Source organism: Otolemur garnettii, unplaced genomic scaffold (genome assembly GCF_000181295.1).
Source record: "Otolemur garnettii isolate 467f Iridium unplaced genomic scaffold, OtoGar3 scaffold00357, whole genome shotgun sequence".
Lineage (NCBI taxonomy): Eukaryota > Metazoa > Chordata > Mammalia > Primates > Galagidae > Otolemur > Otolemur garnettii.
In genome coordinates, this window is record NW_003852752.1 from 73851 (window position 1) to 90070 (window position 16220).

Genomic DNA, 16220 nt, shown 5'->3' on the forward strand with positions numbered 1-16220 from the left:
ACTCATTCGGGAGTGTCAAATACATCAAAGAGACTGTGGGGAATTTTCATCAAGCATTGTGAATAGAGTTATGTGCCCCTCCAAAAGTTATATTCAAGTTCTACAGGCCAGTAATTGTGACCATGACCTTATTTAAAAATATGGCCCTTACAGATGTAATCAAGATTAGGTTATACTGGATTAGGTGTCCTTACTAAAAAAAAAAAAAAAGAGGGAGATTCAGACACAGAAACACAGAGACAAACACACACTAGAGAAGGCCACGTGATGATGAAGCAGAGATTGGAGTGACACAATTGCAAGCCGAGGATTTACTGGGACTGACAGCTGTCACTTTGGTCACATCTAGAGGTTGTCCTGCTGACATCATGACTTCAGGCATTTAACCTCTAGACCCAGAACTGCCAGAAAATAAATATCTTTGTTTTAAACCACCCAGTTACTGGTAATTTGTTAAAGTAGCCCTAGGAAACTAACACATTAAAAATGATTAAATGATTAGGAAGCTTACTGGGGGTGTCTCAAAGAATAACTACATAGAAACAGAGACAAAACAAATGACAAATGCCCAGGAAGTGTCTGAGGGATAAAGAGATTAATGTCATAATCTTCAACCATTTTTTCAAAATGGACTGATCAAAGCAAAAGTAAATTATGCATTTTCACTTATATAACAATTGCTTAAAAGTTTTCCATCAAGCATTTTTCAAGTCTATGATAAAATGCAAGCTTTTATGTGCTATTGGGAGTTTGTGAATTAGGGTAATATTCTTGGACAACAATTTGAAATGTCTTGCAAGATAAAAATTCAAAGCATCTGTGGCCTTGCAAATTTACTCCTATTTTAGAAAATTCCTTTCTAAGTATATTTTGGCCAATATTATATACATCCATTTTCACAGTTACATTCATATTGAAATAAGAGGTACTTTTTCTCTTCTCCCTCTTTTTCTTTCCCTGCTGTGTAATCTAACTCAGCTTTTCCTTGTAGCCAGCTCTGTGTGCAGAGAATCAGGATACCATTTCATGTTACGAAGGTCAATATGTAGTTCAGTCTTAAAATAACATAAAGACTAGACAAATACTTCTAGCTGACTCCAACTAGCTCTGAAACCTGTATTGGCCATAGTTAGGTATTGCTAGTAGAGGGATTACAATAACTAGCAGCTTCCATTATTTCTTAAGGATAGATTTCAAATGACTTCAAACACTGTTTTAGTTTTTTAAAAATATTGAAGTATGACTAACATGTAGAAAACTTGACATATTTCATTTATGCAACTTATTTTTAAGAACAAAAGAAAGTATCTATCACAAATCTCATTGTAGAAATGCTTGGGTATAATCAATATTTTTCTCAGTATTAATATTTTATTAAATTTAAACAGTGTAACCATTTTAAGATGATTAATTAAAAATAGTCATCCTTATCTTTGCATTCTACAAAAAATGTCTTTACAATTACCCCAACTTTGGACCATTGCTGAGGACTAGATATAAAAAAGACAGACAAATGTAATTGGCTCTTTTATTCAGCAGTTCAACCATGTTGGTACCATGGCACTGTAGCCTTCAAGATATGCAATTTTTATCTTTGAAAAATTTTTAAAGTAGATTTTTGTATGTAATCTTAAGGGTTCTTCATTATATTGGCATTCAAATTGGCAGAGAAAATAATACTTTGTATACTATTAAGGAAACTTCAAAGGAATTAAGAGTATGAATATGAGTTTATTTTTAAATTATAAGGTTTCTATAAAATAAACCACAAAGGATTACTTTAATTTTTCTTTGAGGAATACTGTGTGAATGAGATTTTATTCTCTTGGAATATCTGATAGAAAAAGCTTTCTGTTAAATCAAGTATCTTTTTGTTGACTTGCTGGTGACATTAAATAGGGATATTATATAGTAACATGATAATTATTACTGCATAGGATTTCTTACTGGAATTAAAATTTTAACAATGGAATTGACAGAAATTATATTGTTTTGATATATAAATAGAATTTTTTCTCTAATCTACTCTAACCTAGGCACATACCCAGTGCGATGTTTACATGTGCTTTGTTTCTTTTGCCTATTGATTTAAAAATTAATTATGGTAAAGGCAATAGCCTTTTTTTTAATTCTGGGAGAAAACAGAAATAAAGTAAGTATCAAAATTTGAACAAATGTGGATTCTCAGGTATCATTTTGAATTTTAGTTCCATTTCAATGATGACATATAAGCTAATCTAATTGGCTATATTACTGAGGTTATTAAATATTTGCTTTCAATTAATAGATGCCTACTAACAATTTATAATACTTTTAGCCATTTACTAATTAGACATCACAGGTAAGACATTTTGCTTTTCCCAAGTAATGATTACTTCTATCCGATACGTAGTAGTACAAATTTATTGGGTATTTTTGGAAGGATAACTTACAGAAAGCAATTATATTCTGATAAAAAGGTATCATTACACAAAATATTAAATTATGTTTCTATGAGTCCTCATGAGAGACTGGGAAATACCAGACTTATTTCCTCTGTGTAGTGCCAAGACTGGTAACAAAGTATGGGAAGAATACATATTTGAGTCAGAAAGACAGCAGACTTGTGTTTAAATGTTCAGCTGTGGAACCAAACAGCCTAGACTCAAATCTCAGGTCAGCTACTAACTTAAGCAAGGTACTTAAACCTCTCTGAAATTCAACTTTCTTATACACAAAAAGGGAATGATAAAACTATATTATAAGACTTTTGAGGGAATTAAATAACACATTTATAGCACCTGAAACAAATAATCATTACTTAACCCTTGACATTAGATCAGTAGAGCTTAGAAAGTTGAAGCAATGTCAGCATACGGCCAAACACTTGGCATTGCTTGCTTACTTCTACTATATCCCTGAAAAGACTCACAAGTTTGCATTTGTGTGTATGTGTTCCACCCTAGAATAATACCTGGGAACCTGGGAAAGAGGACATTAGAAGAGGCAGCTAATATGTATAGGAAAGGTAGAAAAATCGATTTTCTCAGGAGATTTTAAAAGCTTTTGCATATGATCCAAGATAACTGGGGAAGTTGCCAAAGATATGGTTATGTTATTTTTTTCTTCTTCAGATGGCAGAATTACTTGAGAAGCCTGCAGTCTACTTCCAGAAATGTACCTAATAAAATAAATGCAATAAATATGAATGTAGGACCTTGTGTGTTTTCAACTCCTTAGAACTAGAAGTAAAAGAAACCTAAAGTCATTGTTCTCCACCTCTATTGAACTTATGAACTTGGACTGTGCTAGCAGTGTCCCCTTGGGAAAAGCTAAATGTACTAGTTTCCTAAGAAGTAGGAAAAGGAATTTTAGAATATTTAGGGTTTCTGAATGGAGGTGAGATGAGGAAATAATCTGAAATAAATCAGAAAGATGACTTTTATCTTAGGCCATGCTTATGTAGGATCTTTGGGGCATTATTGTTCATGTGATTAAAGAGAAAAGATAACAAAAGTTTTCAGGATCTTTTAAGCTCTTTTTATCAGAAGAGAAAGAGACTATTACATATTTGAGTCAGTAAGGGGAGGAACATTTAACCTCAAATCAAGAAAAGTGAGCAAAAATAACAAGCTGGTCATAGTTTGAATTAATTAAAGGATAAATAGACTCTTCACAGATCTTTTCTTTTGTTGCTTTAATTTGTATTGTGCTTTAATTAGCATCAGTGGTGCACTTAACGTGCTAGTGGTTCTGTGAGGATATAGACAGAAAGGCCTGAACCCATGACAAGTGAAAAAAAAATCAAAAAGTGAATAACAAATGACTAAATCTGTGCATGTGAATTATGACATGTATCTGTGATCATTAAAAATAAATTAAACTGTTTTACCTATCAGAGATACCTACTAGCTTCATTATTAATAATTATAATAATTATGTTTCATATCCCACTCTTTTGAATATACATAAAAATCAACATTGGAAAATATTATCCTTTTCCATTTTTGAACATAATGGAAAATTAGTTTAGAACACTATATCACATAGCTCTATCTCATAAAATTTCTGTGATGATGGAAATGCACTATGGTTTAGCTGTCCAAATCAAAAGGAAATTTTAAAAAGTACATGAGACCAACAACAATGGAAACACAATATTGCAACATTCACAAGATGCAGTAAAAGGAGTTCTAAATGAGATATTTATAACATGTCTAAATCAAAAATATCAAATAAAGAATTTATCATTAAAACTTAAGGAACTAGAAAGAAAAGAACAAAGTACTTGTAAGCCCACATTTAGCAAAAGAAGGAAATAACAAAGAATGGAGCAGAAAAAAGTAAAATTCAGGCTAGAAAAACAAGAGAAAAAAAAATCAATAAAACCAAGAGGTGATTTTTAAAAAAATAAACAATCAGCAATCATTTACTAGACTAAGAAAATAAAGAGAAGACTCTACTATACAGTATAAAATCAGAAATGACAAAGGAGACATTACAGCTGATACCACAGAAATTAAAAAAGTTAATAATCATACAGTAAAATATTGGATAACCTAGAATAGATAAATTTCTAGACATTACAACCTACAAAAACTGAATCATGAAGTAATAGAAATGACAAGTAGGAGAATGATTTATTAATAAAAAGACTCCCATCAAAGGATATTTGCATATTTTTAATCAGACTAAAGCTTGATAACTAGGATCTATAGAGAACTCAAATTAATTCACATGAAAAAAGTCAAAAATCCCATATATAAATGGGCAAGAGAGAGTAGAATCTTCTCTAAAGAAGACAGACAAATGGCTAACAAATATATGGAAAAATGCTCATTATCCCTAATTATTAGAGAAATGCAAATCAAAACCACCCAGAGACATCTTCTAACCCCAGTGAGAATTGCCCACATCACAAAATCTCAAAACTGTAGATGCTGGCGTGGATGTGGAGGAAGGGAACACTTTTACACTGCTGGTGAGACTGTAAACTAACACAACCCTTGTGGAAGGAAATATGAAGACTCCTCAAAGACCTCAAGCTAGACCTCCCATTTGATGATCCTGTAATCCCATTACTGGGCATGTACCCAGAAGGAAAAAAATCCTTTTACTATAAGGACACTTGCACTAGACTGTTTATTGCAGCTCAATTTACAATTGCCAAAATGTGGAAACAGCCTAAATGCCCACCAATCCAGGAATGGATTAACAAGCTGTGGTACATGCATACCATGGAATACTATTCAGCCATTAAAAAAGATGGAGAGTGGGCAGCACCTGGGACTCAGTGGGTATGGCACCAGCCCCATATACTAAGGATGGTGGGTCCGAACCTGGTCATGGCCAAACTGCAACAAAAAAATAGACAGGTGTGGCTGGCACCTGTAGTCCCAGCAACTTGGGAGGCTGAGGCCAAAGAATCACCTAAGCCCAGGAGTTGGAGGTTGCTATGAACTGTGACACCATGGCACTCTACTGAGGGCAATAAAATGATACTCTGTCTCAAAAATAAATAAATAAATACAAAATAAAAATTAAAAAGATGGAGACTTTACATCCTTTGTATTAACCTGGATGGAAGTGGAACACATTATTCTTAATAAAGCATCACAAGAATAGAGAAGCAAGAATCCTAAGTACTCAAAACTCATATGAGGACAGGTGATGACCTAGTACATGGTAGGGAGTGGGGGAAAGGGAGAGCAGAGAGACGGAAGGAGGGAGGAAGGTGAAGGAAGGGGAGAGCAGAGAGGGGAAAGGAGACAGGGGGTAGGGGAAGGGAATAGCAGAGAGAAGGAAGGAGGGAGAGGGTGGGGAGTCACAGTGTGTGACACACCTTTTGGGGGCCAGGACACAATTATAAGACAGGCTTTACCTAACAAATGCAATTAGTGTAATCTGGTTCTTTATACCCTCAATGAATCTTCAACAATAATAAATAAATAAATAAAAATTAAAAAGATCCCATCAAAGAGTAGCCCTAGACTAGATAATATATTAATAAAGTAAATTAAGCAACATATTGAAAGAATCATTCACCATGATCAAGTGAGTTTTATCCCTAGAATCTGAGGATGGTTCAAAATAAAAACATCAATAAATATGATACACCACATTAGCAGAATATAGAACAAAAACCATATGATCATCCCAATAGATATAGAAAAAGCATTTGAAAAATGTCAACATCCTTCTTGATAAAAATAATCCAATAGAATAGGTATGGAAAAAATGCACCTCAACACAAAAAAGCCATATATGATAAGCCTATAGATTATAAGATACTTAGCAGTGAAAAGTTGAAAGTTTTTTTCTCTAAGATCAAGAACAAAACCATGACCCTTACTTTGAACCCTTCTTTTCAATGTAGTACTGTAAGTCTTAGCCAGAACAATTAGGCAAGAGAAATTTAGAATAAATAAAATTGTTTCTGTTTATTGACATTATGATATATATATATGCTATATATGTCTGTTTACTGACAATATGATTATATATGTGTGTGTGTATTTCTAAAGACTCCACACAAAAAAAATGGTTAGAACTAATAGTTCAATAAAGTTGTGGGATACAAAATTGGCAAACAAAAATTAGTAGTGTTTCTACAGACCTACAATAAACTACATAAAAAAAAAAAAAGAAAACAGTTTCAAAAACAACAAAAAATATTTGATATAAATTTAACCAGGGAGTTTTAAAAAAAAGTATAACAAAAACTATAAAACACTAATGAAAGAAATTGATGAAAATGTAAAGAAATGGAAAGACACTACATGTTCATAGATTAGAAGAATTAATATTGTTAAAATTTCTGTACTGGCCAAAATGATCTACCAATTCAATGGAATCCCAATAAAAATCATAATGTCATTTGTATAGAAATTTTTAAAATCCTAAAATTCATATAAAATCAGACAATACACCAAAATCAAAAATAAGTTTTAGCAGAAAGAACAAAATTATATGTATCACAGTTTTTGGTTTCATAATATATTATAAAGTTATCATAATCAAAACAACATGTTACTGGCATACAAACAGGTGTATAAACCAATGGAATGGGATACAAAGCCCAGAAACAAGCCCCTACCTTTATGGCTAATTAATTTTCAACAAAGTACCAAGAGCACATGATGGGGAAAATACAGACTCTTCAATAAATGCTATGGAGAAAACTTGATATCCATATGCCAAAGAATAAAATGGGATCTTTATCTTACACCATGTATGTGTATAAGAATCAATTCAAAATGTATTAAGGGTTAGATACTATGCAAGAAAAACAGATGAAGAATTCCCATCTTTTGTGTTTACTTGGATGGAGCTGGAACATATTATTGTTAGTAAAGTATCTCAAGAATGGGGAAAAAAACTATCCAATGTATTCATTACTACTACGAAATCAGTATATAATCATCTACACATTAATAGGAATGGTAAAACATAACTATAGTCCAGAAAGGAGGGAAGAGGAAAGAGAGGGGGAGGGGAGAGGGAAGGCTGGGAGGAGGGAGGGTATTTAGGGGATCCAAATTAATGTGCATAATGCAAGGATACATTTCTAAACTATTAAGAACAGAGTATGAATGCTTTTACCACAACAAATAACTAAGCAAGGAAACAGTTATGTTAATCAGTTAGACACAAGCGTTCCACATTGTATATCAAATCAGCATATTGTACCCCATAAATGCATTAATGTACACAGTTATGATTTAATACAGAATTTTAAAAAAGAAAACAATCAACAATATGTGTCAGGAAAGGAGACAAAGAATAGAATGCAAAGAAATGGTAATTGTAATAAAGTGTGTACAAATTTAAAAAAATAAATAAAATTTTATTTCCTCTCAACAAAAAGGTATTAAGCACTTAAACATAAGACCTGAAACTGTAAAACTACTAGAAAAAAAACACAAGATAAAAGCTCTACAACATTGTGATTTGGCGGGGCGGCGGGGGGGGGAGTGAAGGTGGAGATACTGCTTTGAAAGCACAGGCAAAAAAAGCAAAAATAGACAAATATGATTCAATCAAACTAAAAAGCTGCTGCTAAGCAAGGGAAACAATGAAATGAAATAACAGCCCATGAAAGGGAAGAACTGTCTGCAAACCACACAGTTGAAAAGCAGTTAATATCCCAAATGTATAAGGAACTCAATAGCAAGAAAAAAGATCTGATTAAAAAATGGATGAAGGACCTGAATGGACATTTCTTAAAAGAAGACATAAAGTGGTTAGCATGTTTATGAAAACTGTTCAATATCACTGATCATTAAAAAAAGCAAATTAAATACAATGAGAGATCATAGAAAAAGAACATAATATGTGTATTAATTCCCTGATAAACTCTCTGATGCCTTTAAAATTCACATTCTTGCCTGAATACTCTTTTGATTATTTCTTTATATGACACAGTTTTATAGTATTTTTAGTATAAATAAAATAGAAAAACCATTTCATTTTCCTCTCGCATGCTTGATTTAAATTTATTACTGGATATTGAAATATTCAAAAGTTAATTTTGGGTTCACTACTCATGATTGCATTGCCTATTTATTTTAAGGATTATTGCCAAATTTTGAAAATATTCTGTCAAATTTTCTTGACATAAAGCAAAATTTTAGGTCACTAAAAAAGTTCTTGTGACATGATTAATATTAGTTAACATTTTTATGAGGTATTGATGAGAACTGAATCAATCACTTAAAAGTTTGCACATCTGGTAATTGTCTCCATATTTTTAAATCTTGTTTCTCCTTCAATACCCATAGACTTCCATTGTTACATATTGTCTAACACCAGCATGTCTACAGGTACTAAAAGAGAAATGCCTTCAGCCCCAGCAATTTGTGTCACCAGGCTAATTGATTTGGCATGTAGATGGTAGGAGTATTTTTGGAAGGCATTCTGACACTTGGAGGGATATCAGTTAACAAATTATATATAATTGTGGTTGGAAAATAACACCACACTAATCTCAAACTGATAGCATCCTCTGACCGACTTCTCAGTGTATCCTCTGAATGCCAGACTCTCTTATTCAATGGAAGTACAATGAGGGGATATCAGGATAGAGGACATAACTTATTCTCCTGCAAGTAAAGCATCTTTTCAATTTTTACAAAACTACATGATCATGCAGAAACATCACTAGGAGCCCTCCTTGATGGTCTCTCTTGAAATGAGGATTCCTGAGGCTTTTATTAGCATCATAGGAGATCAATCTTTGCATATAATTATCAGTTTTGTCCCTTTTTCTTCACATTGAGATGCTGTGTAATTGTTGTACTATGAATTCATTTAGTAATCTACTTAATTTGTATTCATGCTTTTGAGGCCTTTCCCTTCATTTATTCTAAAATAACTGTCAAAATAAATATTGCTTAAAAATGCATCAAACATATTTTTTGCATTCAGTTAGTTCTGTCAAAGATTCACCATTGCCCATAAAATAATTCACAAATTTTTAATCTGGGATTCAAGCCTCTCCTCATTCAAAGCTGCTTTTACTTCTTCCACAACCTTGATCTTCTGATTAATTCTGTATTTGTCTCTGCACTTTTCTGTTCTTCATGGTCTTTGCTCAGGTGCACTCTTCCCTTAAACCACAGTGTAACATCCAAGTATTCATGAAATTGTTTTTGAAGGAAAGCATTGTGTCTTGGGGTAAGCAGTGTTTCATTAAACAGCACAGAGTTAAGGGTGGTAGCTCACACCTGTGGAAGGATCAGTTAAACCCAGGAATTCTAGGTTACTGTGAGTATGATCACTGCACTCTCACCTGGGTAACAGAGTGAACTCATTTCCAAAAAAAAAAAGGCAGCAAAAGAACAGTGCAAAATGCACTTATCATGAAAAAAAATTTGAAATCTCTCTATTTTAAAAATTAAGAAATTTTGTGTATGAAAAGACAAAAACCCTGAGTTAAAACACAACCTATAGACTCAAAGAAAGTATTTGCAACACATATGTATAAGAATGTTCTCAGATCCAGAATATATAAAGAATTCCTACAATGCAATAAGTATAAGACACTAGAAAAAATATACAAAAAACTTGAATAAATACTTCTTCATAGAAGTTACCTAAGTGATCAATTACTACATGAAAGTTGTCCCACTACTTTACTTGTCAGGATAATTTATACTAAAACACCAAAGAAGTATTGCTCTACTCTCACCAGAAAGGCTAAAATTACAAAGATTGAAATTACTAAGTGTTGTTGCAAATAATGCTCCAACTGCTAATAGGAGCATCAATCATTATAAGCCCTTTGGAAAATTGTCAATGTCATCTGCTACACTTGAATATATTCACCGATTATGCCCTAATATTCAACGCCCAAGTATGTACTCACCTGAAATATTTACCAGAAAACACAGAATATTCACAGTGAGATACGGAAAGAACAGGCCCTGCTCCATAAAGTCACAAGACCCAAACCAAAGTCTCTGATAAAACCAGATGTGGTGAAGAAACTGGCCAAAACCACCTACAGTCAAGATGGCAACAAAAAAATGACCTCAGTGCTTCCACAGCTTATTATACCCTGCTTACACGAAAAGAAACTCCTACCCACAGCATGACAGTTTACAAAGGTCATGGCAATTACCCTGTACAGTTTAAAAGAGGAAGGGACACTCAGTTCCGGGAACTCTCCACTCCTTTCCCAAAAATCCTATTAATAATTCTCCCTTTGCCTAACATAAAACTAAATAGAAGATACAAAATAAGACTTCAGAAACTCAGAAATTGCTACTTTTTGTTGCTCTGAACGATAGTTGTGCTCTGCTTATGGGGCAAGCCTTCCTTCTGTTCCTTTTTTACTTCAGTAAACATGCTTTTGCTTTACTCTGTCAGCTTGCTCTTGAATTATTTAGCACAGAAAGGCAAGAATCCACTTGGCTTTTAGGTGGGATCCCAGTTTCAGATCCTGTATCAACAGCAGCACTATTCATATTAGTTCCAAACTACAATCTACTCAAGTATTCATTAATAGGCACATAGATAAATAAAATGTGGAATATTCAAAAAATGGAATATCATAAAGCAGTAAGATTTAGCAATCTATAACTATCTGTGACAATGTGGCTGAATGCCCTAAACATAATTTTTGGCGATGGACACAAGAGTACATAGCTTTTTTCCATTTTTGTAAAGTACAAAGCCAAGCAAATCTATTCCACGTTCTTAGAGACCAGAATAATGGTTACCATGTGCGTGGAGTGGGAAGAGTATTGGCTAAAGAAATTGGGATTGTCTGGGAGATAGTGATGTTTCGTGTTCTGAGCAAGCTATTGATTGCATAGCTGTCTTCACCTCAGCATTCAGCAAATCATTTAATTATTGTTTTCTTTCTACATATTATAGTTCAAAGCAAAGCATTTTAATCTTGATTTTTGAACTATTAAACCCATTTATATTAAATGAGACTGAGCCAGTTTCTTCACATACATATACAGAAAGTCTTTAGAAAGCTAATTTCATGAATTGCTGTAAAAGCAGACCCCTCCGAGAAATCAACCAGCACTACTTTTTGGACTAAGTTTACACATGGTGTCTGGGTATTAATTGTGAAAACATTGCCTAAGCAGAAGTTTTGTAAATTATTTTTAAAAGAGCTTCTGTTATCTTTTGTGCAATAGACATGAATGGATTTTTTGAATAGCTGGAGGGTTTATGAAATCCAGAGGATGTCGCCAGCCACTCCTTTGCACATTCCAAGAACCTGAACACGGTCCAGCGGAGACCATGCCTGGGTTCATGAGAACAGCTCCAGGAGCTGGTCATAGCATTAACATTCAGTGGGAGTGCACTGAGAATCTGATTCAAACTCTGGCACTGCTGGGCTTTGTGGTTGATTTTTTTGTTTATTTTGCAAAACTTCCTGAGGGGTGGAGCATCTAATTTCAACGTCCTTTTGAAGAAAGGACTTTCCTGCATTGATCACAATTTTCAGAAGAGGAGAACCGGGCTGTGTGAGCAGTGTCAGCTCTTAAATGTACTCCTGAAAGATCTAAAAAATGAGATTTCCAGCAGAGATTATTTGGCTTATTTTATGGACTGTTTGTGTAGCAGAAGGTAAGATTAAAAAAGGTAGATATTTTCCTATGACCATATTATAAAACATTTGCTAATGGTACTTTTCACAGTGGTAATAAAACTTTGATTCAGAAAAAGTTCTTTAGTTTCTATTCTGTAACTTAGGATTTGAGTGGCTTTTGACATTAAATTTGAAAAATGTAAGTACTTTACTTGAATGGTGGATTGGATTATTCATCATAATCTTTTTAAATGTAAAATTTAAGAAAATGCCATAATAGATGATTTTCTGGTAATTATCATAAAATTTGATTTACCTTCTTTGCTTAGAAGTTTCAACAAAATGCTTTCTGTGAATGTATTAAGAAGTATGTGAACATAGTCAATAAAAACCTTCAAATCATATAATTAGTAGATTCATTTCAGATAACTTTAACTCTTCCTGAAGAAAAAAATTATCATTTGCCACTGATATTGCTGTGGCCTTAAAACTCTTGTAACAAGCATGTATTTTCAAGATGTAAATAAATTTGATACATAATTTATTATACAATATTTATACCATCTAAGTTGTTCAATAAGCTTTATTTCCCCCTCACTAGTTGTATATAAGATATATTTTTGAAGCTCAGTCTTTTGGAGTAGCAAATATGAGTGTAGGCATTTTTGTTCTGATCTCACTGACGTAATCTCTGGATTCATGATTAAATTTAACTATATCACTGCTTGTTGGTAGATTAAAAAGTTTATTCTTAGAGGAAGTTTTCTTTTTTCTTTCATGATCGGTAACTAGTTACATGATAGATATTTGATCAACATTTTTTAGACCAAATAAATTACATATTATTTATATAATTTCCCAAAACTTTTCACTTAGTCAATAAATTTTGCTGGAGTATCTACTGCACAGCCTCTAGGAACTGAGGAAATAACAAAATACTTCTGTCCTTGAGAGTCTTCCACTCTAGAAAATGAAGGCAGATTTTTTTTTAATAGCTGTATCCTTTAGTAATTTTCTAAACAACTTATTTAAATGTTTTAATATTTTAGGAAATGTTGAGACTTTTTTCAATTGCATGTTCTAATATACTATTGCTTGAAACTTAGCTGGTAAACCTTACATGCAGCCATCGTTTAAATGAGGAAGACAATCGTCTTCTGACATATATATTACAATATAATTTAAAAATTAAACATTTTTACATTGTACAATGGACAAGAGTTCTAGAAAAATGTTAATGTTGTCAAATCATAAAAAACATCCTTCTCTGTTATTTTGAATAAATGTTTTTCTTATTGATTCCTTTAAGGGAATGCTCTTAATGTTCCACTGTTTACATACTGTTTACTCACGTTTTTGTAGCTATCATATCATGGAAGGAAGACTTATATTATTTCTAACTAATTTCTTTTTTTTATTTGCAGTTTTTGGCCAGGGCAGGGTTTGAACCCGCCACCTCTGGCATATGGGGCTGGCGCCCTACTCCTTTGAGTCATAGTCACGGCCCTATTTCTAACTAATTTTTAAAAATGAAGAACCAGAGTGGTCCCTGTGGCTCAAGCAGTAGGGCGCCGGCCCCATATACCAGAAGTGGTGGGTTCAAACCTGACCCCAGCCAAAAACTAAAAAAAATTAAAAATGAAGAATCAATGCCAAGTTTAATTAAACTGCTTAAGTTATTACAAGGTGGAATTTGTAATATTACTAAAATAGAGTGCAACGAAATATCTGTATACTTAAATGGTGATCTCTACTCCTCATTCATATGGTTGATTATTGCTGACTTGCTTCACTTGAATTTTATTTTCAGCAATGTGTGTTTAAACGTGTTATCAGTTTCTGCTGGGGAATTGAGCATTACCACTATATTTGTTATGGTTAAAAATATATAAATCCGATTATTTCCTAATAAATAAAGCACAATTTAAGAATGTTAAGCAATGCTTAGGTCATTAGCATCATAATTTTCATAAAGCACATGTAACACAAGCCTTTAGAGAAAAATTCTGTAAATTTTCAGTGAATTTAGAACTCCCATTTCATTTCTGGTATTCCAAATAGTCTCTGAAACTGAACAAGTTTGAGATGTCCATCAATCCTGTCAGTCTACCATCCCTAACAGAATTTTTATGCCTCAGAGTAGCCTTGATCATTAAAAATATTCACATATATTTCAATATTTGGTTCTGTTTCTATTTCCCACATTGAACACTGAATGCTAACATGAGAAATTAAAAAAAAAAAAAGGTAGTAGGAATACTATCACAATCTGCTTTATTTAACAAGACAAAATTGTTGCATTTTCTAAATTGTTTCTGGCCTGCTAAGAATGAACATTTCCCCCCAAAATACTTTTCATTACTAAGGAAGAATAATAACCAACAGTAATAATTTATAAATTCAGCTATTTGTTTCCCCTTTTAAATTTGTTGAGGACTACATATACCTTTTAGTGCAATGCTCTGTCTGCATTCACAGTCCTAGTTGTGGAGAAGTGTTAGCTTGCCTTGTAAAAGGTCCTGGCTCAAGGGGTCACCTCAGGCTACCAAGAGTCGGGTCCCAGATTTTCAGGACAAATTTTGAAATAACAGTTTCTCAATCATACCACATGTATCCAGGATTTTAGAGTATATCATAACAAAGCTTCTCAAGCAGTTTTTAAGATTTAAGATCCAAAAATTGTGTAATACATGTATATAAAATTAGGCCATGGCCCAGAAATTCTAGGATGAGTAAAGTGAGTAAATTAAAACTCTACTGAAACATTTCCAAGTAAATACTGACTGTGTTGTTTTGGGAGATATATTTTCTAATCCTGGAGACTTAGAGGGCAAAAATGTTCTTTTAGGCCCTCAGAGATATTATAGATCAAAGATTTTATTCCAGAAAAGGGACAATTCTTAATATATTATATAGTTTAAAGTATAAGATGATTTTCACTTTTAGTTTGCAATACTTTCAGTTTTAATTTAAAATTATATGCAGGCAAAATAATAAACTTAGTATGGAAAAAGTAGTATTATAAATATTATAAAAATTAATTACAAATCAATAAAAATTACTTCCTATAGGGATATGTGTTTGTTACATATTATTGTCTAATTCAGAAAACTTGTGATAGTATATGTAATCCTAAATTCTATGTTTGAATTTCAGAGTGATAAATAAGGATTCTCCCTCCCTCCACAAAAACCTCATGTTTTCAGAGATGGCAGTAGGACAATTTATCTATATGGTGTGATTTAAAGTTGTACAAATGGCACAGTTTTCTTCACTATCTTCTCCCCTCTTGAACGCTTTACATGTTGATATTGATTTATTCTAAATTAAACCAATTTATAATTTGCATGTAATGACAAATACACTAAATAAATACCATAGAATAATTAAATTTTGTATCATTCACCATCACTTGCTGTGAATTGTTATAGCCTGATAACTTACCTTTAATAATTTTAGTGGGTGAGAGCAGAAATGGATGACGATGAGGGTAAGAATAAGATGAAGAGTTTCTGGGAGATGAGGTATTCCCAGATAGGACAGAGCTGCTGGGTGAAATGCTATAGCAAATGCTGTGAAAAGGGGTAGAGAAAATGCCCAGAGGAATGGCACGCGAGGGAGACGGCTGCCAAGGCGAGTCTTGCTTATTTTAAGTTTAGGCATATCCTGGGAATGCATGTGCTATTCTTTTGCCTGCATATAATTTTAAACTAAAACTGAAATATCTAAGTATTTCAAACTAAAAAATTCTTAGGTAGAAGTAAGTTCCAAATGTTAAGTTCACAAGCAGATTAGTAAATATTCTTTGTTTGTTGGTTTGTGGCCTTTGCTGCTAAGGTCTAATCCAAAGTCTAAACTGACCCACTTTTATTTGCTCAGTCCCTAATTACTCATTCTGTAGTCTTTGCCACTTTCTCTCGTTCCCAGCTATGCCTACCCCACCTCCCTCCTCACACCACTCCCCACCTGCCCAGGCCTTTGAGATTCTGCCAACCAACCTATTCTGTGCTCAGTTAACTAATGCGTACCTTACCTACTTAACAACTTTAATGAGTCTCAGAACACAGTGCATGAAAAGGGCATGATGTAATTGGAAAAAAAGAATTGCATTTTAGCTTGAAATTATAAGGAGGCATTATAAAAATGGTTCAAAGAAAGCAAAGTAACTGAGCAGGAAAAAAAACCTCAC

At 33.1% G+C, this 16220-nt stretch overlaps 1 protein-coding gene and 2 long non-coding RNA genes across 6 annotated transcripts in view; 2 read left to right on the top strand and 1 right to left on the bottom strand.

Moving 5' to 3' along the window:
* Positions 1 to 3834, top strand: part of LOC111722770 — a 29675-nt gene extending 25841 nt beyond the window's left edge. Inside the window, exon 3 of the long non-coding RNA XR_002771446.1 lies at positions 3114 to 3834. This is a non-coding gene — a long non-coding RNA (uncharacterized LOC111722770). The remainder of the gene's footprint in view (positions 1 to 3113) is intronic.
* The window catches only part of LOC111722769, a 38038-nt gene extending 27506 nt beyond the window's left edge, over positions 1 to 10532 (bottom strand). The window contains exon 1 of the long non-coding RNA XR_002771445.1: positions 10346 to 10532. This is a non-coding gene — a long non-coding RNA (uncharacterized LOC111722769). The remainder of the gene's footprint in view (positions 1 to 10345) is intronic.
* A 1340-nt stretch (positions 10533 to 11872) lies between these two features.
* The window catches only part of CFH (complement factor H), a 167828-nt gene continuing 163480 nt past the window's right edge, over positions 11873 to 16220 (top strand). Inside the window, exon 1 of one of the 4 annotated variants that reach the window (XM_023509099.1) lies at positions 11873 to 12069. In XM_023509099.1, the coding sequence (XP_023364867.1) occupies positions 12012 to 12069 (58 nt within the window). In that variant the 5' untranslated portion in view covers positions 11873 to 12011. The remainder of the gene's footprint in view (positions 12070 to 16220) is intronic. The other 3 variants (XM_023509100.1, XM_012813937.2, XM_023509101.1) reach the window with 3 other exon arrangements.